The sequence below is a fragment of the Myotis nattereri genome (genome assembly GCF_964212035.1).
Source record: "Myotis nattereri genome assembly, chromosome: 12".
NCBI classification, from domain to species: Eukaryota; Metazoa; Chordata; class Mammalia; order Chiroptera; family Vespertilionidae; genus Myotis; species Myotis nattereri.
In genome coordinates, this window is record NC_138087.1 from 4,815,272 (window position 1) to 4,840,173 (window position 24,902).

General features: G+C 48.0%; 1 protein-coding gene across 2 annotated transcripts in view; it reads left to right on the forward strand.

Annotated features, from left to right (window-relative positions):
* The window catches only part of SPTLC1 (serine palmitoyltransferase long chain base subunit 1), an 89,578-nt gene that overhangs the window by 59,373 nt on the left and 5,303 nt on the right, over nt 1–24,902 (forward strand). The window contains exons 8-13 of one of the 2 annotated variants that reach the window (XM_081103216.1): nt 1,504–1,593; nt 11,204–11,311; nt 11,803–11,898; nt 12,158–12,254; nt 14,417–14,471; nt 23,280–23,321. In XM_081103216.1, the coding sequence (XP_080959342.1) occupies nt 1,504–1,593; nt 11,204–11,311; nt 11,803–11,898; nt 12,158–12,254; nt 14,417–14,471; nt 23,280–23,321 (488 nt within the window). The remainder of the gene's footprint in view (nt 1–1,503; nt 1,594–11,203; nt 11,312–11,802; nt 11,899–12,157; nt 12,255–14,416; nt 14,472–23,279; nt 23,322–24,902) is intronic. The other variant, XM_081103217.1, reaches the window with a different exon arrangement.

The following is a 24,902-nucleotide window of genomic DNA, read 5'->3' on the forward strand; positions in this document are numbered from 1 at the left end:
CCTTGGGGGATGTCCGGCTGACCACGAGCTGGCCTAAGCCAGCAGTCGAACATCCTTAGTGCTGCCACAGAGCCACTGCGCTTGCCAGCCATGAGCCTGCCTCAGGGCTTCTGGCTGAGCGGTGCTCCCCCTGTGTGAGCACACTGACCACCAGGGGGCAGCTTCTGCATTGAGCATCTGCCCCCTGGTGGTCAGTGCACGTCATAGCAACCAGCCATTCTGCAGTTTGGTCGATTTGCATATTAGCTTTTTGTTATATAGCATAGGATGCTTTTTACAAGAACAACAAAAATTATCAATGTGTGGTTGTGAAGAGCTAATTTGTTAAATTGTTTTTTGTACTTTGTTATTTCCTAAGAGTTTTACATTGGATATTTTCAAACCCTAAATAAGATACTTTGTTTTTAAAAGGCAGGGAAAGGCAGGATGCCCCCATGTCCCCAGCAGACCTGTGGCCTTGAAGTTTGTGTTAGTGGCAGAGTAGAGATGACCAAGCAAACTCAGTGGTGGATACTTCAGCATACTGTGACAACTTTCGGAGTGTCCAGCCTTGGGTTCTAAGCACCCCTTAAAGCAGAGCTCTGGCATTGGAGTTTCTAGATGTCCATCAGACAGGAGCTTAGAGGCAAGAAACTTTGAGTAGGAAGGTGGTGGTGAACTGTCTGTGGACCTCAGTGTTTTCAGCCCAGCACGGAGGAAGCATCTACACATTTGGCAGAGGGACTTGGAATCACCGAGGGGCAGGGCAGGTGTGTGTTGTCTGAAAAAAATCCCTCCACACCACTGCCTTCCAGCATCACTGGATGAGGTCATAGTCAGGTTTCCTTGGCCCAGCAGTGCAGAGTAAGGAAAGGGGTTTCATCTGTTTTTTTGGTAAAAGAAGTATAAAGTAGGCTTTGTCTGTGTTTTTATTATGGAAAATTCTGGGCACTTTCAAAGGGAACAAAATAACATAATGAAGTCCTTGTACCCTTCTCCCAGTTTGTTATCAACTTTCTGCCATTCTTCTATCCTCTGAACCACAATCTAATTCCCCACTACATCTCTATGATGATGATTGGCATCATTGTTATAGTTTATATTTTAGGTAAAATTTACAGACACTGAAACGCACAAATCCTTGCCTTTTTACCAATGGTTGGAACCATATAACCCAAGTATCATGGCCTCTATCATTACATCAAGCACCCTGTCATCCCAGAAAGTTCCCTGGGCACCTTCCCAGTCATTCTGAGCTTGGAGGGGTTTGTTTGTGTGATAATAGTCTCAGAGTGCCTCAACCGTGTGTGTGTGTGGGGGGGGGGGGGGGTGTCCCCTAGTTCATTGCAGGAGCTGAAAAACATGTCTGAGAGGAGAAAGCACTGTTTTTCCTCCTCATCATCTCAAACGTGGGCTTGAAATTCACACTGTCAGTTTTTTTTTATTTTGATGAATAAATCTTGTAATAGATTTTTGTAATTTGGAGTTACTAAAATTTAAATGTTTATGGTTTTTCTTTTAAAGAATCCTCGCAAGGCACGTGTAACTCGACGTTTTATTGTAGTTGAAGGCTTATACATGAATACTGGCACCATTTGTCCTCTTCCAGAATTGGTAAGCAACCATGATTTCATTATCCTAGTGTTCGGACTCTTTGGCAGTTTGCCTTTTGTTTATGACCACTTATAATGTATAACATCCACACTGCTGTGCACAATAAGGTCACAAGCACACTCGAATCATACCAGGGAAGTAGAGCAGCATGGAATGCCTACCCTGGCCTTTAAAGAGTGATCAAGACTCACCTTTTTAACACCAACTTCATCAAGGTGTAATCCTATATAATAAAAGCCCAATATGCTAAGTGTCCGACCGTTTATTCGACCAGTCACTATGACGTGCACTGACTACCAGGGTCCAGATACTCCAACCAGTAGGTTAGCTTGCTGCTGGAGTTCGCCGATCGGGACTGGGCGAGATAGGCCAAACACGTCTGGAGCCAATCTCCCTTGGTCCCTCCTCAGCGTCTAAAATAATTCTTCTAATTAGTTTCCTTTCAGTGTGCACAAATCTGTGCAGTGGGCCTCTAGTTGACATATACTAAAATACAAAGAAAGTTTACAGTCTAAGTTTTGATAGATGTATACGCCCCTATCACTGCCCCCATAGTTGAAATACAGAACAGATCTATCACTCTGGAATGTTCCCTCACGCCCCTTCCTAGTCAGTACACCCAAACCTGGCCCAGGGCCACCACTGATCTATTTTCTGTTCCTATAGTTTTGCCTTTTGTGTAGAACTTCGTCTAAATAAAATTATATGGTATGTATTTTGTGAAACTTAGCTTTTTAACAAGGAAAGTAATACATTGTTTTTAGAAATCATGACTATTGAGATTTTTTTAAATTGAGATGAAATTTACATAAAAAAGTTAGCTTTTTTTTTTAAACTTTCAGTATCATTTTTATTTTTTCAATTTTACTGAAATGGGAATTCATATTTACAAATACTGAGAAAGTTTATAGAACCTAAAATGAGGCTTAAATAGTATGGAGCACTGTCTTGCTACAGTTAATTTTATCCAGATTCTAGGAAAAACAAATTAGCTAAAGTACCCAGCTTAGTGGCATTTAGTACCTGCACAGTGTGTGCACCTTCAATTCTCTCCTTCTAATTCCTTGTCATCGCTCCCAAAGAAGGCCTGTGCCATCATGCAGTCCCTCTCCATCCCCCCCCCCCCCCCATCCCTGAACAGCCACCAGTCTGCTTTCTGTGTGGGTTTACCTATTCTGGGTATGGAATCATCCTAATATATATCAGGTATAGTAGTCCCTCATTATCCGCATGGGTACATTCCAAGACCCTCAGTGGATGCCTGAAACTGCAGATAGTATCAACCATGGTGTGTGTGTATATATATATATATATATATATATATATATACACACACACACACACACACACACACACACACACACACAATGTTTTCCCTATAAATGCATATATACGATAAAGACTAATTTGCAAATTAGGCACAGAAAAGATTAACAATAACTAATGATAAAAGCCTAATATGCTAAGTGTCTGTTCCAGTTGTCTGTTCAACCAATCAAAGGATAATATGCTAATGATATGCTAAGGCCGCTCAACCGTTTGCAAGGACGTGCACTGACCACCCACCAGGGGGCAGATGCTTCGACTGGTAGGCTAGCTTGCTACTGGGGTCCAGCTGATCAAGACTGAGCTAGACAGGCTGGACATGCCCTGGAGCCCTCCCTCGGTCCCTCCCCAGCTGGTCAACCTTCCTCGTCCCTCCCTGGCACCGATTGTCAACCTCCCGCATACCTCCCTGGCACCGATCGTGCACCGTTCGGATCCCTCAACCTGGCCTGTGCCCTCTCGTAATCTGGGCTGAGTGACCCCCCCCACCCCCACCCCGAGTGCATGAATTTCATGCACTGGCCCTCTAGTATCTACACTAATAAAAGAGAAACATGGTAATTGGCGTACGACCGCTACCCTTTTCATTGGCTAATCAGCGAGATATGCAAATTAACTGTCAGCCAAGATGGCGGCCGGCAGCCAGGCAGCTTGAAACTAACATGAGGCTTGCTTGCCTCAGTGACGGAGGAAACCAATGTTCCCCACCTGCCGCTGCAGGCCTCCGAGCGGGCAGTTTCAAACATTGTAACAAATACCGCAGGACTTCAGCCAGCAGATTCGCAACATTGTATGCAAAGGCCAGAAACCTACTTTCAGGAGCAGAGGCCTAAGAGCTGGAGCCAAGCCTCAAGCTAAAGCTGGCCCAGAATTAAAAAAAAAAAGAAAAAGAAAAAGAAAAAAGGAGCATTTGGGAGTTCAGTCACCCCCAGCCTGAAAACAGCCCTCAGCCCCTCACCCAGGCTGGCCAGGCACCCCAGTGGGGACCCCCACCCTGAAGGGTGTGTGACCAGCTGCAAACAGCCATCATCCCCTCACCCAGGCTGGCCAGGCACCCCAGTGGGGACCCCCACCCTGATCCAGGACACCCCTTCAGGGCAAACGAGCTGGCACCCACCCATGCACCAGGCCTCTACCCTATATAGTAAAAGGGTAATATGCCTCCTGGCACCGGGATCAGCATGACGGGGCAGCGCCCAAACACCCTGATTGGCCCTGCTCTGTGTGTGATAGGGTGCGGCACCCCAACCCCCCCGGGCCCTGCTCTGTGTGTGACGGGGTAGAGCCATAACCTCCCCATCGGCCCTGCCCTGAGTGTGAGAGTGGCGGCGCCCCAACCCCCCACCCCACCCCCCCACGGGCCCTGCTCTGTGTGTGATGGGGTAGAGCCATAACCTCCCCATCAGCCCTGCCCTGAGTGTGACATTGGCGGCGCCCCAATCCCCTGATTGGCCCTGCTCTGTGGGTGATAGAGGGTGGCGCCCCAACCCACTGATCCGCCCTGCTGTGTGTGTGACAGGGGACGGTGCCCCAACTCCCCTATCGGACCTGCTCTGTGCATGGCAGGGGGGAGCTCCCCAACCCCCTGATGGGCCCTGCTCTGTACATGACAGGGTACGGAGCCCCAAACCCTCTGATGGGCCCTGCTCTGTGTGTGACAGGGGGCAGTGCCCCAACCCCCGGATTGGCCCTGCTCTGTGCGTGACAGGGGGTGGCTCTGCAACCTCCCCATCGACCCTGCCTTGAGTGTGACAGGGGACAGTGCCCCAACCCCCCAATCGGCCCTACCCTGAGCGTGACTGAGGGTGTCATCGCAACCTCCCGATACACCCTGCTCTGTGCATGACAGGGGGCAGCGCCCCAACTCCCTAATCGGCCCTGCTCTGAGCCCGACCAGGGGCTGCACCTAGGGATTGGCCCTGCCCTCTGCCACCCAGGAGCAAGCCTAAGCCAGCAGGTCGTTATCTCCCGAGGGGTCGCAGACTGCTAGAGGGCACAGGCCGGGCTGAGGGACCCCCCCTTCCCCCCGAGTGCACAAATTTTTGTGCACCGGGCCTCTAGTTAATTAATAAAAGTTACATGAGCTCACCAGTTTGGCTCGGTGGATAGAGCATCGGCCTACGGACTGAAGGATCCCAGGTTCGATTCCAGTCAAGGGCATGTACCTTGGTTGCAGGCACATCCCAGGTGGTGAGTGTGCAGGAGGCAGCTGATCGATGTTTCTCTCTCATTGATGATTCTAACTCTCCCTCTCGCTTCCTCTCTATAAAAAAAATCAATAAAATAATATATATTTTTAAAAAGTTACATGAATGTGGTCACTTGTTTCAGGGGTCCCTGGCTGAAGTTTTCATGTGAGTTCAGTGCTTTCTGGAGCAGCATGTTACCATCAATTGGAACATGTTTTCTGTTCAAGTCTTCTACCTGCAGATTTAACGTCTTTTCTGTCTTAACTGAGCACTCACACACTGTGGCTGTAAGTTTTGCAGATTGGGAACAGCAAAACTAGCATGAATTTCTTTCTTTCTTTAAATCCTCACTCAAGGATATTCTGCCATTGATTTTATTTTTAGGGAGAGTAGAAGAGAGAGGAAAGACAGACAGAAACATCGTATGGTTGCCTCCTGCACGTGCCTGGGCCGAGGAGAAGCCTGCAACCTAGGTATTGCCCTTGACCGGAATCGAACCCGGGACCTTTCAGTCTGCAGGCTGATGCCCTATCCACCAAACCAAACTGGCTAGGACATCTTTTTCCTTTTTCACAAATTCACAGTTAGAAGATCATAGATCTTAGCTACCTAAGCATATGATTTTTTTTTTCTTAAGTCAAGAACTTCCACTTTTTCATATAAAGGAAGTAATTTACAGTTTCTCTTCGGCCTGTCAGGATAGCCAGCACCACTGCTCTAGCACTGCAGGGCGCAAGCATTGCGACACCTCCACAGTCAATCCGGTAACAGACAGCTGCTGTGTGTCCGGTCCTACTCGGGTACCCTGGGCAAAGGATGGTGCACGTCCCGGGCAGGACCGAGGGTGCGTGAGACTTCACCACACTGCTCAGAGGGGCATGGGCTGTTTATTGAATGATTTGTTTCTGGGATTTTCCAGTTAATGTTTTCAGACCACAGTTGACTGTGGGTGATGAAACCATGAAATGTAAACTAAGCTGAGGGGAGACTATTCACACATGACCTTTGTGTGTGGTTTTGTTCCCTGAGCTCCGTGTTCTCCTAGTCCCATGGTCGGTAAACTACGGCTCGCGAGCCACATGCGTCTCCTTGGCCCCTTGAGTGTGGCTCTTCCACAAAATACCACGTGCGAGCATGCACGTACAGTGCGATTGAAACTTCGTGGCCCATGTGCAGAAGTCAGTATTTTGTGGAAGAGCCAGTATTTTGTGGAAGAGCCACACTCAAAGGGGCAAAGAGCCGCATGTGGCTCACGAGCCGCAGTTTGCTGACCACTGTCCCAGTCCTTCCACTTGTGGCATGGACCAGCGCTCCATGCCTCTGTCGTGGTGAGTAACACGCAGTCTGTGGGTACGCAGCATTTTGTTTTTCTGCTGAATATTTGGGTTGCTTCCACCGTCTGGCTACTGTGAACAGCACTGCTATGAACATTTGTGGACAAGCATTTCTTTGAGTTATTTGTTTTCAGAAATTGTGTCTATATATATAGCCGTGTAATTGCTAGATCACATGGTAGTTTTATGTTTAACTTACTGAAGAACTGCCATACTGTTTCCTCAGTGGCTGTACCATGCTATTAATATGGTATATTACATGGATTGATTTTCCTGTGTTGAACCACTCTTGCATTTGACTATGAAAATTTGAATCTATAAGTCCATCACTTTGAATAAGGATTTAAAATAAAGGTTTCATAGCTAATTTTTCAAGTTTTTGCTATGTTTTGAGGAAATACGGATACATCCTAAATATCAATGAAAGAGTTGTCTTTGTTTTCCTCTCGTTTTCATGAGTATCAAAGACTGATAGAATAATGAGGGGGGACAGGGGCACAGGGGTCAGGGGCCCAGAAGAGGCTAGAATGTCTGTTGTAGGACTAGGATCCCAGAGCAGTGCGTATGGGCAAGTGTCAGCAAGGAAGCAAGATCGCAAGTGAGGGAGAGGTCAAGATGTGCCAGATCTGAGTACAGAAAGGTTACAGGACACAAAATAGGGTTCGACTGTGGATTGCTCTTTGACTGATTTGTTTATTTGTGTACCAGTACTGTCATAATACTATTAAACTAGGGGCCCAGTGCACGAATTTGTGCACCTTGAAAGGAACTGTGGGCCACGAGGCTGCAGTGGGCACAGGGGTGGGTCTCGGCCTATCCTCCGCGCCCCTGCTGGCCACTCCTGCCGCAGCCTCTCGTCCCCTCTCTGCCAGTAGCCCCGCTCCCACTGCCGCCGCTCCCATGCGCTGATGACCCCAACCCAGCTCGCACCGCTGTTGGCACTGAGCGATTGAGGCTGGCGCCAGCAGCAGGTGCAAGCAGGGCCGGCACCATCAGTGGGTGGAAGTGGCAGCTGCTGCCCCGATTGCCCTTCATGAGCGATCTGGGCTGGCGCTGGCAGCAGATGCGAGTGGCGGCTCTGGCGCTGGCTGTTGGTGAGAGCGGTGGCTCCTGTGCCGGCAGTGGGTGCAAGCGCCAGGCGGGACCGTGGCGTGTGGAGCAAAGAATTTTCAGTAACTACCAGAGGCTCGCCCTGATGACAGCGACTGGCAGCCCACCTTGGTCTGGCGCCCCCATTCACCTGCTCCCCCGTCTCACCATAGCCAACACCCACCATGTTCCACGTATGTATGCCCCCTGATGGTCAGCACACATCATAGTGACCGGTTGTTAGGTTGTTCCGCCATTCGGTCTATTTGCATATTAGCCTTTTATTATATAGGATATACTCTATGACTTTTAAAAACTTTCTCATTCATATTAATGGATGGAAAAAGTGTTGAAGAGAGGTAATTCTCCCCAAATAAGTTTATTAATTTTTAATTAAAATCCAGCAAAAAGCTCAGTGTGCCCCCCATGAATTTGATATTGATTAGCAAGATTAGCCAATAAAATTTTGATTAAAAAATAAATTATCGCCGAAACCGGTTTGGCTCAGTGGGTAGAGCGTCGGCCTGCGGACTGAAGGGTCCCAGGTTCGATTCCGGTTAAGGGCATGTACCTGGGTTGCGGGCACATCCCCAGTAGGAGATGTGCAGGAGGCAGCTGATCGATGTTTCTCTCTCATCGATGTTTCTAACTCTCTATTTCTCTCCCTTCCTCTCTGTAAAAAATCAATAAAATATATTAAAAAAAAAATTATCACCCAGGCCAGTGTGGCTGAGTTGGTTGGGCATCGAGTCATCCCGTGCACGACAAGGTTGCTGGTTCAATTCCTGGTCAGAGCTCATGCCTACGGATTTGATCCCCAGTTAGGCCATGTGCAAAAGGCAACCAATCGATATTTCTCTTTCTTTCTCGCTCTCTTTCTCCCTTCCTTTCTCAACATCAATAAATATTTTTTAAAAATAAAAATCAATAACCTGAGACTTGGGACACATCTTATACATTACTAAAGGCCCGGTGCACAAAATTTGTTCATGGGGGTGTGGGGTCCCTCAGCCCGGCCTGCACCCTCTCCAATCCGGGACCCCTCAGGGGATGTCCGACTGCCTCTTGCAGTCCGGGACTGCTGGCTCCTAACCCTCACCTGCCTGCCTGATCGTCCCTAACTGCTCCCCTACCTGCCTGATCACCCCTAACTGCTCCCCTGCTGGCCTGATCGCCCCTAACCACCTCTGCCTTGCCCCGCACCCAGGACCCAGGATTCCCTCCTCCAGCCGGTTGCAGGCACCTGGGACCTGGGCTTCCCTCCCTCTGGCTGGCCGCAGGCACCCAGGACCTGGGCCAGCTTCGCCCAGGCCAGCCACAGCCTCAGGGGACCATGTGTGGGCAGCTTGTCCCTCTCCTGGGCCACAGCCTGGCTAGTCCTCATTCCTCTCTCGCGAACTCATTTGTGCCTGGCTGGTCCCCATTCCTCTCTCCCCAGTGTTGAGTATCTGGGCCATGATGGCGTGAGGGCATGACAACATTTGCATATTAGCTCTTTATTATATAGGATTCCTATAATTTCAATGTGAAAAGGTCCTTTTTTCCCCAAATCTGTTTTTATTGATTTGAGAGAGATAGAGAGAGGAAGTGAGAGGGAGATAGAAACATTGATCGGCTGCCTACTGCATACTCTTTACTGGGGGTCAAACCCATAACCTGGGCGTGTGCCCTGACTGGGAATTGAACCTGTGATCTCCTGGTACACGGGATGATGCTCACCCAATTGAGCCACACTGGCCAGACAATGTGAAAAGATCCTAAAATTAAATCTTTAGTAATCAAAATACATGAGTCATGGGAATGTTTGAGAGGTCAACTTCTCATATCATATATATAAAAAATTTAGTGGTTTATAATCACTGTATTTTAATTCAGTTGTGAAATTGATCCTGTACATATCAAATGGGATAATTAAACTCTAGAGGATAAAAAAAACCTATAAACAAACATGCACATGTCCAACTTCCCACAGTGTACACAAAAATATAAAAGACATGAAATGCTTAGGAGAAAATACAGATCAATATGCATCCGAACCTTGATGGGAAAGGACTTTCTTCTAAGCCTGAAAGGAAAGGGGAAATCTTTTTCTGCATTAAAAAATGACATGGATCCAAAGTTAAAACACAGTGCCACTGAGGGAGGGAAGAGAGTATGTTTCCCCAGGAGTTTTTGTGTGATCAGACCTGTACTTAACTGATTCTATATTATAAAAGGGTAATATGCAAACTAACCCTAACTGCACAATGACTGGGAATGACTGGTCGCTATGACACACACTGACCACCAGGAGGCAGACGCTCAATGCTGGAGCTTCCCCCTGGTGGTCAATGCACTCCCACAGGGGGAGCTCTGCTCAGCCACAAGCCAGGCTGACGGCTGCCAACACAGCAGTGATGGCGGGAGCCTCTCCCGCCTCCTCAGCAGCGTTAAGAATGTCCGACTGCAGCTTAGGTCTGGTCCCCGCTGGAAAGTGGACATCCCCCAAGGGCTCCCGGGCTGCCAGAGGGATGTCTGACTGCCAGCTTAGGCCCAATCCCCTGGGGAGCTGGCCTAAGCCAGTAGGTAGACATCCCCCGAGAGGTCCCAGACTGCGAGAAGGCACAGGCTGGGCTGAGGGACCACCCCCCCTGAGTGCACAAAATTTTGTGCACCGGGCCTCTGGTAGGTTATATGTCTATACTCATAATGGCTCACCTTGTACTTTTTTTTTTTTTTTTTTAATATATTTTATTGATTTTTTTACAGAGAGGAAGGGAAAGAGATAGAGAGTTAGAAACATCGATGAGAGAAACATCGATCAGCTGCCTCCTGCACATCTCCCACTGGGGATGTACCCGCAACCCAGGCACATGCCCTTGACCGGAATCGAACCCGGGACCCTCCAGTCCGTAGGCCGACGCTCCATCCACTGAGCCAAACCGGTTCGGCATCCTTGTACTTTTTTAGAAATTACATTTTGAAGCATCACAAGTCAGTGGATTGTCGTTACTGACGTTCTCAGGTTCTATAAACCTGCTGCAGGCACTGAATTACAGACTGTGAGCTGTTGCTCCTGGGCAGACACAGAGGTAGTTCTCGGCAAGCCTCTGCTCACCACCTTCTCCTCAGTCCTTGAGTCACAGCCTCATTTTGTGTGTTTCTGTTTAAAGACACCCTCTTTAATTGATAGTGTTGATTCACCAGCGTTGAGCTCTGGCTGACAGCACTGTGACTCCCACCTGCAGGAAACTCATCTAGCTCACGTGTTTTCTCCACGGGGCACATCACAGCCTCTCGCTGAAGAACAGCACTCGGCACTCCACCTGGGACCACTTTAGACAACAGGGTCACCAACAAAAATCACAGAATATAAGGAAATGTGGCAATAAATAGACTGTGAAAAGAGCACTTGCTTACAGTATGAGCTGAAGCCGCTCCTGTGCAGCACAGCTGGGAAGGGCTTGTCAGGTGACTCGGAGTTCCCACTGCTCTGCCCTGGGCGTGGAGGACGGATTTGGGGGTACAGCTCCATGTCAGCAAGTGGGCAGTTCACAGATAAGAATGTGCCTGTCTTGAGGAGCAGCTGCGTGCTTTTTCTCCCTTGTCATGTTAGGGTAATTTGTTCTTCCCAGGGTGTTCTCTTTGCTACTCCTAATCAGACTTGTAAAGCTCTGTCTTATTAACACTTAGGTTCAGTTAAAATACAAATACAAAGCCAGGATCTTTCTGGAGGAAAGCCTTTCGTTTGGAGTGCTGGGGGAGCATGGCCGAGGAGTCACTGAGCATTTTGGAATCAATGTAAGTTTTCCTTTTTTGGAACACGCCTCATACCGGAAATGCGCGGTCCCATCCTGCTGGGCAGGTTCACAGCACAGGCAGTGCATGCACCTGCAGGGCCCGCCGCTCTGGTGTCTGTCTCCTCACAGCCACGAGGGTCGGGTCCCCGCAGGCTGCCAGCTCAAGGCGCGTCACAGAGTCTGTGCTGTGTTCATCGGGCAGCATTGGATCCGGGTTCCGCATCTGTGCTCTAGGAACAGTTGCATTTGCCTCGCATTGTGTGTAAATTGTTCATGGTGATGAAGTGGCAAAAGGGATAAAGTGAAACACTTTCGGGAGTGCTTTGAACTGTTCCTTCTTTTAACGATCGATTGTGTGTGTCCATCCTCTATTTTCACATACGTAGCTTGTAGAGCCCAGGTGTTGACATGATTATTGCTGAAATCTCAGTAGGCTTGAAATTGGTCTTTTTTAATTGAGGAATAATTGACACGGTCCCACTTTTCTGGCAGATCGATGATATTGATCTCATCAGTGCCAACATGGAGAATGCACTTGCTTCCATTGGGGGCTTCTGCTGTGGCCGGTCTTTTGTAATCGACCATCAGGTAGGTTCTTTCTAAAACAAGCTGCAGCTAAAACTCCTTCTCCTTGGTCACCAAGAACTGTGACTTATAATTAACATTTCATTCACAGTTAATCACAATTTTTTTGTTGTTTTGTTTTGTTAATCCTCACCTGAGGTTATTTTCTCCATTGATATTTAGAGAGAGGGGAAGGAAGGGGCATAGGGGAGAGAGAGGAGGGGGGAGGAAGGGAAGAAGGGAGGGAGGAACATATTTATGTTTTTAACTTCTTTCTTCTCAGCGCCTTTCCGGTCAGGGATACTGCTTTTCTGCCTCGTTGCCGCCCTTGTTAGCTGCTGCTGCCATTGAGGCCCTCAACATTATGGAAGAGAATCCAGGTATAACCTTCGAACCCAGGAAGTCAGACTGCAGGTTACATTAGCCCTGGTCCTATGCGCTTTTTGGAGGAATTAGCTAGAGATAATGTGCCAGTCAGCTCTGGGCTGAGTCTCACTCTCGGCCTGACTGGAGAGGAGCAGGGCAGCGCGCTCCTGTGTCTGCTGGCCTGGAGCTGAGCTGGAGCGGAGCACTGCTTCCTGTGTGGGTGGGCGCAGTACTGGGCCTGTGTCGTCTGTTTATCTCTTTTTTTAGAAATTAGCCCAAGTGTGCTACTAATTTTTGTTACATATACTTTTATGACTGTCTAATTTCCCTTCCGCTTTTAAATCATCAATTGGATTCTAGTTTACGACCATTAAAATCAACTGAATTTAAAACGTGGCTTTGGTTGTGATCATGCCTCCTCACCAAAGCCTGAAACAGAATTTGAGAAATAGGCATAACCTGGTATTTCTTGAATTTCAAATTTTCTAAGTTTCTAAATTTTCAACTTTGGGTTTAATTCAGAGAATTGGGAACCATGAGTGTTTTCTGGGCACTTTCCCACACCTGCCCGGCAGGTGGCCTGGCCTTCCAGCCTCCTGCTCAGGTAGTTTAGTTTTCCAGTTTTTCTTGAGGAAATGGAAAATATCAAGGAAAAGATCATAAAAATTATTACATACAGTCTCTATTTTTTACCAGATTGTTTACCAATTTGATATTTCTGTAACAGATATCTTGGTACCCTTTTATCCTTAGCCAAATTATTTGTAGAATTTTGATAAGAACAAGAGCCATTGTTTTGCTGTGGAAAACGTCATCCCAGATTTGCTAAGAAGGATGAACAGGTATCGGTATGTGCCAAGGACGAAAGCTTGGCCTCCAGAGGCATTTCTGGCCGCCTGTCTGTGTGTTGTTAGTATGTGGAAGGATTTGCAGCATTTTAAATTTATGAACTTGAAATGGATCTTTTTAAAAAAATATATTTCTTTTATTGATTTCAGAGAGGAAGGGAGAGGGAGAGAGAGATAGAAACATCAATGATGAGAGAGAATCATTGATTGGCTGCTTCCTGCATGCCCCCCACTGGGGATCAAGCCTGTAACCCAGGCATGTGCCCTTGACCGGAATCAAACCTGGGACCCTTCAGTCTGCTGGCCGATGCTCTGTCCACTGAGCCAAACCGGCTAGGACTTGAAATAGATCTTTAAAAAATATTTTTTGATTAGTAATACCAGATTTTCCAAATATGTACTTGACCTTGAACAACATGGGTTTGAACTTCCCAGGTCTATGTGTATGTGATGTTTTTCAATAAATACCTGCACCATCTTCCATTGATTTGAGGATGCTGAGGTTCTACTGTGTGCATTGATCTGTGCCATGTCATATGCATCTGCGGATTTTGGTATTCCCCACAAATGCCAAGGGACAACTTAAGTTTTTAAAAGTCAGAAGTTAAACTCAGCCTGGCCAGTGTTGCTCAGTGGTTGAGTGTCAGCCTATGAACCAAGAGGTCAAGTTTTGATTCCCGGTCTGGGCACATGCCCGGGTTGCAGGCTCAATCCTTGGTGAGGGTAGGGTGTGCAGGAGGCAGCCAATCAATGATTCTCATCATTAATGTTTCTGTCTATCTATGAAATGAAGTAAAACTATATATCCCATCTAATAAAGAGGTAATATGCAAATTGACCATCACTCCAACACACAAGATGGCCACCCCCATGTGGTCAAAGATGGCCGGCAAGGGAGGGCAGTTGGGGGTGATTGGGTTGGCAGGGGAGGGCAGTTAGGGGTAATTGGGCTGGCAGGGGAGCAATTAGGTGTCAATCAGGCTGGCAGGGGAGCAGTTAGAGGGTGATCAGGCTGGCAGGGGAGTGGTTAGGGGCAATCAGGCAGGCAGGCAGGCAGGCAGGTGAGCAGTTGGGAGCCAGCAGTCCTGGATTGTGAGAGGGATGTCCGACTGCCCAGTGGGATTGGGCCTAAATGAGCAGTCGGACATCCCTCGATGAGTCCCAGATTGGAGAGGGTGCAGGCTGGGCTGAGGGACACCCCCCACCCCCACCCCCACACGAATTTCATGCACCAGGCCTCTAGTATATTATAAAAATTTTTAACTCAGGTTTTTTAACCCTTGTATTGTCCAAGGGTCACCTGTACTGAGGAATGTTTTTTTTACCAGGTATTTTTGCAGTGTTGAAGGAAAAGTGCAGACGAATTCATAAAGCTTTACAAGGGTAAGTTTTCTGTTTTCAACCAGCTTAAAGTTTACCTGCTCCACATATAAACAATTACTGAAAAATTTTCAATGTCGTCTCTTTAGTTTGGAGTATATTTGATAGGCTCGAGTCAGTTTGAATTGCAACTAAGAAACCAAAACCTCAGTTCACTCAGATTTGTCTGTCTGTATGCATGAAACCAGAGCATCCGCTGTGTCATTATTTTAAGAAATCATGATTGTTTTTCTAAAGAGTGATACAAGCTCAATAATAAAATATGCTAGCAGTGCTCAAGATAGAAACAACGCATGCCCGAGCGTGCAGCCGCCAGAGTGGTCAGCATGAGCTCTGGGCACGCCACGCCTGTAGGAGCAAGCGGCCGGCACGTGCTGCTCGTTGGTGGCTGTGCACGTACTGTCCGCAGGCCTTAGGAAATTACTAAGGTGTATTTCAGGTTCATATGAGAAAAAGAAACAAGTGAAATTGGAGTGAACCTGATGAGTGGCTTATTTGTTTTAATGACACAAGAACTTCAAGATTCCTGAGTGAGAGAAAATGGAGGCTGGTGATGTTTCAGGCAGATCTCTGGTCTTACAGAACATGATCTCTCAGTGCCCAGGGGGTTTCTTCCTGCCTTTTCTAAGGTGAAACCTGCCCTTTTGGGGATGTAAGGCATCTCTCTGCTGCCAGATATGGAAACTAGAAACTTTTGTAAAAGAAAAGGCCAGGCGAAAGGCGAGCAGCTCACAGCTGTGCCAGGTAAAGGAGGGGCAGAAGTGAGTCACGTTCTGGGTGTGTCTGCCTCAGCATAACAGCAGTTCTTGCATGATTTGTGGTGGAGAGGCACAGTGTGTGTGCTTCCAGTCACACTGGTGATGAAATGTGAACGTACAGCACAGCCCAGCCGTGCGTCCCGTCAGCCCAGGAGCAGGTGCCTTCTGCTGCTGGCAGGGTGCTGTGCTTCGTTGGCAAGGCTGGCCCTCCACTCTCCCCAGCTCTTGGCCACCTTTTCCTCTCTCCAGTGTGTTTACCCCTCTGTCTCTCCATCTGCGTTGAGCTGCAACCATGCCTCCTGCTCTCACTGGAAGCTCCCTCGCCTCTCCTAACAAACCCATGCACTTCCCGGCTTCTGAACCCGTCTCCCCTTGTGTTACAGCCAAAGAAATGCTCTCCAGGCATCACAGCTCTCTTTCTAAAGGCGGGTGTGGCTTTGGTTGTGCCTCCTCCCCGTCCTGAGTCGTGTGATGAGCATTCAGCTACACTGTCCTCTCTGTAGTGTACATTCCTTTCCCTGACTTCTCCTTCACCTCCGGTAGCTAACCCGCTCTGCTCCGTGTAGCTCACCTCCATGCCCTCGCCCCTCATCTACACTTGAAACTCCTGAATCTGCCTCTGCTCTCACGCTTCTCCCAGACGGTGCCCGTGGAGGCCACGCTGACTGCCTCGTTGCTGCATCTGGCAGTCTTCTGAGCTCCTCTCCCGTAGCACAGGCGCCTTCAGCAGTGACCACTTTCCCCTTGCGGCTCTCCCCCTGGGTTCTGTGACAGCACCCGGTTTTCCTCTGCCTCTGAGTTGCCTCATGGTTTCCTTTGAAGCCTTTCTGTTAGCACCCTCCTCTTCCGGGCATCGTCTGCGCTCCTCTTTCCTCCGGCACCTCCTTGGAGGATTGTGTGCTTCCATCCTGGACTTCCATCGTGACCCCTCTGTGGGCAACTCACGGATTTGCATCTCCAGTGTATCCCACTCTTTAGGGCTCCAGGCCTCACGTCCAGGGTTTATTACTAAGTAGTTCTACGTGGAGGATTCCACAGGTGGTACCTCAGACCAACCGCAGTAAGGCAGGTGTGGGGGCACATCACACAGGTACCCAGATATTTAGAGATAACAGTAGATAAAACAGCGAGGACGCCAGTGTGGCAAGAGGGGGAAAGGCCAGGGCATGCAGGGCTTGGAGGCTGTGACAAGAACCCGGCTCAGATAGGAAGCTGTGGCCTGGTTCTGAGCAAAAGATGGCAGGATAGGGGGCAGGGGGGGAGGGGGCGGGGGGGGTCTCTCTTTTCCACATCCAGCACGGAGAGAATGATCTGGTTATTCAAGTAGAGGCGCTGGGGATTGAGAAATGAAATAAAGAGACAAGACACAAAAATAGGAAAAGCTGGGGCCGGGTGGGACCGCTGTCCTCTTCTGACTGAGAGACAGACAGACCCAGCACTGAAGCAGCCTGTTTATTTTATAGCCCAAATACCAGGAAGTTACGGCAGTAAAGGGCAGGCCGGCTGGTGGGCTTGACAAGCAGTCAGGAACTCGAGGGTGTGGCTCCACCTCAGGGCCCCTCCCACAGGGCGGGGCACTTGGTGTCCCTTGGCCATTAAGCCAGGGATTGGGGTCAAAACTGGCTTGCCAGTCAGAGAGAGTCCTGTTCTTTCCTGGTGCTTGGCTGGATCTACAGTAATAAAACCCACTCCCCGACACCTGGGCAGCAAAGATAAGAGTCAATGCTGAGAACACATCGCCGTCTTGGTAAGATGTGTATCCAAGGCTCGGCTCTGCCAGTCACCTGGGGTTCAGTTGACAGTATTTTAGGAGGCATGCCCATGTGTCTTCCCTGGGGGGCCTCTACAGCAGGACATGACTGAAGGCATCTTAGCAAAGCCACTCTTTTGCTGTGTGAAGTGGATAATATTCTACGGTAGCGAGTACCGAGGCAGAGACCAGCGAGGAGGTTGTGCGGTGTTGCATGTAAAAGATGACGGGGGCTTTGACCTTCCTACCAGCAGTGGATTTTGGATGGAGTTTGAAGCTGGATTTGCCAGAAGTTCGTATTCCAGTGAGTGAGAAAGAGAAGACGCAAGCTTGAGCTTAAGGTTTTTGGTCTGAGTAACTAAGCAGAGTTGCTAGTCCGCGAGATGGTTAGGACTGCTGGGGGCAGTGTGTTGGGCACGGTCAGTGGCCGTGTTAAGCTGGAAATGCCATCAGACGTCTGGGAGATGTAGCCGCTTAAGTTTAAGGAAGAGGCCTCGGCTCAATTGCATATAAATAGTATTTCAAGCATTTCCATGTGAAGCGGTCAGGAGCCAGGAGGAGACTGAGAAAGAGTGAGGAGAGCCCAGTGAAGAAAGGGGCGCAGGCCCCAAGTCCCCGCTGCTGCGAGCTGGCCTTCATTTCCCGCCTGGAGGCGGAGCAGTGTCGGGAGGAGCAGGTGCAAAGGCCTGACAGAAGCAGGATCCAAGAGACCGGGCGGGAGAGATGGGACACAGTCACATGACAATTTTGAGGAGTTTGACTGTTCAGAGAGACAGAAAGGATGGTGACTGGAGGAGGAAAATGAGTCAAGAGAAGGAAGGTTGTTTTGATGTTTGCACAGTCAGTTTATAAAAACACCACCTCCTTTCTTCACTGGTTGGTCTCTGTCATATACCAGTGTCTCACTTGTACCTGAATCTGGTTTTTAGCCATCTTTTCTCCTTCATTGGTTAATTGTTCAATCCTCGGGCTGTTTAAATACTACCTGTTGTTATCACTGTATAACTTTTGGCATATGTGCTGCCAGAGTGAGCACAAATCACCATATAAGTTTTGCAATAAGTTCAAGTTTCACCAGAAATAATTACTAGAATTTTAATTGTAATTGCATTAAATGTTTTGATTAATGTGGAGTGTATTTGTATCCACTTATTTGGATTTTCCTTTGTGTCCTTTAATGGAAATTTAAAATTTTTCTCTAAAGCTTTTTTATCTTATGGACCATTAAAGGTAATTTGTAGGTATCCTAATGATTTTATTTCTATTATAAATAGGATTGTTTTTTCTTTTATATTTTCTTTTTAATTATCACCCGAGGATATTTTTCCATTGATTTTTAGAAAGTGGAAGAGAGAGGGAAAGACAGAGAGAAATATCGATTTGAGACAAACACATCGATTGGTTGCCTCCTGCACGCACCCTGACCAGGGCCCAAGCTGGGAGGAGTCTGCAACCAAGGTACATGCCCTTGACTGGAATCAAACCCGGGACCCTGCAGTCTGCAGGCTGACGCTCTATCCACTGAGCCAAATCAGCTAGGGCTATATTGTCTAACTATTTCTGACTTACAAGAATGTTCTTGTTTTCTCTAAACTAATCTTACATTCAGCAGTAGTTCTTTTCTCTAATTGATCTTAAATTCTAGTAGTTCTTTTCAGTCTGTTGTGATGATGCACATAGAAATCCTATTATCTGCTACTAGAGGCCCGGTGCATGAAATTCGTGCACAGGAGAGGGGTTCCCTAAGCCCAGCCTGCACCCTCTCCAATCTGGGACCCCTTGGGGGATGTCTGACTGCCGGTTTAGGCCAGGATTGGGCCTAAACCGGCAGTCGGACATCCCTCTCACAATCAGGGACTGCTGGCTCCTAACTGCTTGCTTGCCTGCCTGCCTGCCTGCCTGCCTGATTACCTCTAACTGCCCCCCTCCCCCACCGCCGCCGACCTGGTCGCCCCTTACTGCCCCCATGCTGGCCTGGTTGCCCCCAACTGCACTCCTCTGTTGGCCTGGTCGCCCCTCACTGCCCTGTCTGCTGGCCTGGTCGCCCCCAACTGTCCCTCTGCCGGCCTCGTCACCCCATGCAGCCAGCTTGTTCATTTGTTTGGTCGTCCCTCACTAACCCCCCTGCTGGCCTGGTTGCCCCACACAGCCTGCTGTTTGGTCGTTACTGTGACAGTGTCCCGGACAATTTGCATATTCCTGTATTATTAGTGTAGATAATGTTTTTTCTCTTCGTAATCCTTAAATAATTTTAATTATTTTTCTTCTCTTATTGCATTGCTCTGGGTCTACTGAACAAGCAGTTGCAGCAAACATCCTTCTCATTCCCAATATAGAAGTGTTTTCTTTATTCAATATAAAACATCATACAATAGGGTTTTGGTGGGTGGCCTTTTTCAAATTATTCCTAGATTTGGAGACTTTTAAAAATTATGGAATTGTCTCATGCTGAATTGCACTGATACTTACTTATTTATTTATTTGCTTATTGTTGACAGTATTACAGACGTCTCCCTTTTCCTCCCTCTCTGCCCGCTCCGCCCAGGGCTTCCCCATGCTGTCGTTTCTGATGGTAGGCCTCCCTTGCATTTCTGACTAAACTCCTACTCAATTACAATAAGTTTCTACACTAATATATTTAGTTAGCTTGTACTTTAATTTGAATTTTTATATCCATAATTGATGGACCTGGGGAGTGTTATGCTAAGTGAAATAACCCAGTCAGAGAAAGACAAGTACCGTATGATCTCACTCACACGTGAGTCTAATGAACAATATAAACTAACAAAGTGGAGACAGACCCATGGATACAGAGCACAGACACAGCTGTCGGGTAGAGGGTAGGGGGCCAGGTGAGAAGGGTGAAGGGATTAAGCAAAAAAAAGAAAGACTCATGGACACAGACAGAGGGAAAGGGGGTGGGGGAGGTAGAAGGGAGTAAAGGGGAGATACGTGGTGCTAGAAGGAGACTTGCCTTGGGGTGGAGAAAACAATACAATATATAGATGATGTTTTATAGAATTGTATGCTTGAAACATACAATGTCACCCCAATAATTAAATAAATAAATAGTCCTATTATCTTTTCTGTACCAACCTTTCATAACCCAGGAATCAGTGTTCTGGTAGCCTCCGTAAATGAAGGAACAGTGTTTCCACCTTCCCTGCGTTTTGAAGCCATTGTGTAAGACCAGGTCCCCCCTGAGGTTCTCCAGCCTTGGGCCTTTGCATTGGGTGTAGTCCGTGGTAATCTCGCTGTCTGCATTATTTCCTCATTATATTTCATGTTTCTTTCTTTTGCATTTTTATGGTAAACTTTCTAGAAATTTGCCTAGCTCATTGTCTTTAAATTTAATTTTGTTTCTGTTTTTATCGTATTTCCCTTTTTTTTCATTGATTTCTTTTTTGTTTTTTTGCCTTCTTGGAATTTATTCTTACCCTTTTTTTAGCTTCTTGAATTTAGGTTATTGGTTTTATTTATTTTCCAGTAAAGATAAATAGTATCTAAGGCAGTGATCAGGGGGTCACTTCCATGTAATTTTGTGAGTCCCCTCTAATCAGTGATCCTCCTCCTCATCTCAGAGGCTGCACCTGGGAGAAGGCAGCAGCCTGTGCTCTCTGGTCCTGGGACAGGAGCGGCTGCGTTCCAACAGACACGTGCCCAGCCCTCCCCAGGCTGGGGGCACACACGGGCCTCGTCTGAAAGGTGGGCTGCTCTGTCCTGGCACCCAGCCAGTGCTTAGTATTTAAACATGTTGATAAAATAATATGCTTTCCAGGATTTTATTCAAAAAGTTTAATAGGCCCTGAAACAAGTTTTTAAGCTTCTGAGCTCAGGCTGTAATTCTGTGTCCACTTGGTTTTCATTACACTTCCATCTGCTCTTCAGTCGTGGCGGCCAGAGAGAGGGCACTGCGCTTCCTTCTCCCAGCAGCCTGCCCACCTGCTGGGTGAGCGAGCCCTTCGTTTGAAGCGCGGGCCCAGGTGGGCTATAGGTGTCCTGTGTGTATTACGGGAAACCCAGGCTTTTTAATTAATATAAAATGCTGTTTGGAAGGCAATTTTTTAAAGTCCCCCCTGAGAATATATGACCTAAAAACAGTTGGTACTTTCTTATGGACAAGTTTAACACATTCGGAGTTCACATAGGATATGGGTTTTGAACGCATATTATTTTGCTTGTACATCAATAAAGAAAACTAATCTAGAAGTTTCTCCACACTCCAGAAGCCCTAGATTCTAAGACTCCATGATTTCAGTTTGCAGCCTGGCTTATTGAGAAGTCATAGCATGGCGCGTGACATTCAAAGAAAGGAGGCAGTTCAATAATGTGCAGGGAGGTTTGAGGCCAGGCAAGGTTCCTTCCCGCAGGGCGCATGCTGCTTGGCGTGTGGTGGACAGGATACTCGTAAAAGCTGTGGAGTCCTAACCTATCTGAGGAATCAGGCATGCTACAGGTGCTTTCTGTGCTCACTTCATTCTGAGGGAAGGATAAGTCTTTTTGGGTGAAACAAAATAAATGAGAGCAATCCAAGGTGCTTAGCCTAATCTATAATATTAAAAGCGTAATATGCTAATTAGACGTGACAGCCGAACGACCTTCCAGACGAACCTCCTTTCCGACAAAGCCCCGGTGGCGGGGGCCGAGGCAGAGGCGGTGAGGGGCAATCAGGAAGATAGGCGAGCAATTAGGGGCGATCAGGCAGGCAGGTGAGTGGTTAGGGGTGATCAGGCAGGCAGGTAGAGTGGTTAGGGGAGATCAGGCAGGCAGGCAGAGTGGTTAGGGCGAGGCAGGCAAGCGGTTAGGAGTGAGGGGTCCCGGATTATGAGAGGGTACAGGCTGGACTGAGGCATGCACCAGGCCTCTAGTGTCACATGAACATGCATTACCATTGGTGCCAGGAGATGGGTCAAAATCACCCTTAAAACCTTTCTCCCTGCGAGTTCGGTTTCCTAAGAAGGAGGAATATAAGTGTTAGCTCAAATAAAATGTAAAAGTAAACATGCAAATAAGGACACTTTTCAATCAAAACATATTGCTGGTAGTCAGATTATACCATTGTCAATGTCAGCAATTCTTCCTGTAATTTATGAGATTAAAGATGAGATACAGACTAAAGACTTAGATGATAAGCAAGGACACAGTGTTACCAGTGGTGATGCGCAGTCGGAGGAGGGAAGGAGACAGTAGTGTAGACCATGCATGTCAAACTCAAAGGCTAACAGAGCAAATAAACAAGGTTTAAGTTTATGCGGGCCGCAAAAAAATAAAAGCTTCAATTTTCATAGAAACAGGTTTATTTCAATAGAGACATGTTGAATACAAAGGGCTGAAATAAATGATTCACCGTTAACGTAAAATAACTGAACATTTTTATAAAAATTAATATTTTCTCTTGAACATTAACTTACCAGACACTGAATAATTGCACAGATTAATAAGCATAATGGAAATAAACCTATTTTTCTTGTTCTCCGAAAGCGAAATATTTCCTGTTGCGCACAACAAACAAGTCAGTCTAAGACTAATGATGTGGCCATCCACTGCTAAAATATTCGCTGCTAGTATTAGTGGAGAGAAATGGGCGCCTGCGCATAAGGGAAATGAATGCTACACGATTATAGTAACCAGTCATTAGCGAACGTTGTAGTTCATTATTAATAACTAGGGGCCCTCGCCCTGACCGGTTTGGCTCAGTGGATAGAGCGTCAGCCTGCGGACTCAAGTGTCCCAGGTTCGATTCCGGTCAAGGGCATGTACCTTGGTTGCGGGCACATCCCCAGTCGCGGGTGTGCAGGAGGCAGCTGATTGATGTTTCTCTCTCATTGGTGTTTCTAACTCTCTATTTCTCTCCCTTCCTCTCTGTAAAAAATCAATAAAATATATTTTTTTAAAAATAACTAGGGGCCTGGTGCACGAAATTCGTGCACTGGGGGGGAGGTGTCCCTCAGCCCAGCCTGCCCCCTCTCACATACTGGGAGCCCTCAGGGGATGTCCTAGTGACGGCTTAGGCCCACTCCCTGCTCCTCTTGGGGATAGGGCTTAAGCCGCAGTCTGGCCTCCCTTTGTGGGAGGTTACTGGGCTGATCAGGGGAAGGCACCAGCCCCATAACCCCGCTGCTGCAGCCACTGCCAGTCACCACAGCCACCAAGGTTTTCTCATCAACATGGACTCCAGTCCCTTCACCATGAAAAAATGACAACTTTCTTTAGGCATTTTCAAGATGTGTCTTTCATATAATAATAATTTCTTTATTATTTTTTCTTATCTTCACCTGAGGATATGTTCCCATTGATTTTTAGAGAATGTGGAAGAGAAAGGGAAAGACAGACAGAAACATCAAAGTGAGAGGAACACTTTGATTCGTTGCCTCGTGCATGAGACCTGACCTGGGCCCCGGCCAGGGAGGAGCCTGCAACCTAGGTACATGCCCTTGGTCAGAATTGAACCCAGACCCTGCTATCGGCAGGCCAAGGCATTATCCACTGAGCCAAACCGGCTAGGGCAGGATATGACATTTCTTAGCCCTCCAGCAGCAGACCTTCGTTTTTTTCACCAGGAGTGTGGTGAAAAACCCTAGATCACCTTTTTGGATTCTTATTACCCAAGTTACTAAGAATATTACCAGTGGCATACAGGGAGCTTAGCCAATGAGAGGTCAGAAAAGGTGTTTCCTCTGTAGTTCACACCAATCGCCGGCTTGGCCCCCCTACCCCCCCGCCCCAGGCCTGATGCCTTGGCCAGAGGCATCGACCCCCATCACCCTCCAATCGCCGGATCAGCCCCATGCCCAGGCCTGACGCCTCGGCCATAGGCATCAGGCCTGGGCAGGGGACCCCCAGACCCTCTGATTGCCAGCTCCGCCTCCTGCCCAGGCCTGATGCCTCTGGCCCAGGTGTCAGGCCTGGGCAGGGGATCCCCTCCGATTGCCAGCTCCGCCCTCCGCTCAGGCCTGACGCCTCGACCAGAGGCGTTGATCTCCATCACCCTCCGATCACTGGATCAGCCCTTTGCCCAGGCCTGACGCCTCTGTTAGGCCTGGGCAGGGGACCCCCATCTCCCCCGGTCACCAGCTTCTGGGGCCGACCTCCGGCCCGGGATGGCGGCTGCGCTGTCCTGCCCTGCCTGCAGTATGCAAATTAGCCGCCATCTTTGTTGGTGGCTAATTTGCATATTGTGCTGATTAGCCCATGGGAGGTGTAGTGAAGTTACAGTCAATTACCATGTTTGTCTATTATTAGATAGGATTACGTATAATAGGATATTGTAAAAATTAAGTTATGAAATTTTTATTAAAACATTCTTACATACCGTTATATTGGCTGGGCCACAAAAATATTCGTTGTGGGCCGCAAGTTTGACATGCTAGGTGTAGAGCAGCGGTTCTCAACCTGTGGGTCGTAACCCCTTTGGGGATCGAACGACCCTTTCACAGGGTTCGCCTAAGACCATCGGAAAACACATATATAATTACATATTGTTTACAGTAGCAAAATTACAGTTATGAAGTAGCAACGAAAGTAATTTTATGGTTGGGGGTCACCACAACCGGAGGAACTGTATTAAAGGGTCATGGCATTAGGAAGGTTGAGAACCACTGGTGTAGAGCATGATGGTGCAGCCCCTCCGTGCACTGGGAGTGACAGCTGAGACCAGGAGCGACCAGCGCTGGCCACCGGAGGGTGGGAGAGAGCAGGTGAGGAGAGGAAACAGCAGGGCGGAGGCCAAGGGGCTGAGGACCCATGAGGAGCCACCTGAGCCTGTGACATGTGACCCAGAGGTGACCAGCAGCCGGGCCCTTCCTCCCAGCCCGCTGACAGGAGCGCAAGGCGGGGTTCTGGCCTGCGAGCACTGCCCAGAGCATGCATTTGTCTGTGGTTGAACCGGAACCCCACCTCCGGAGGTTCCTGTAACAATCAGTGTGA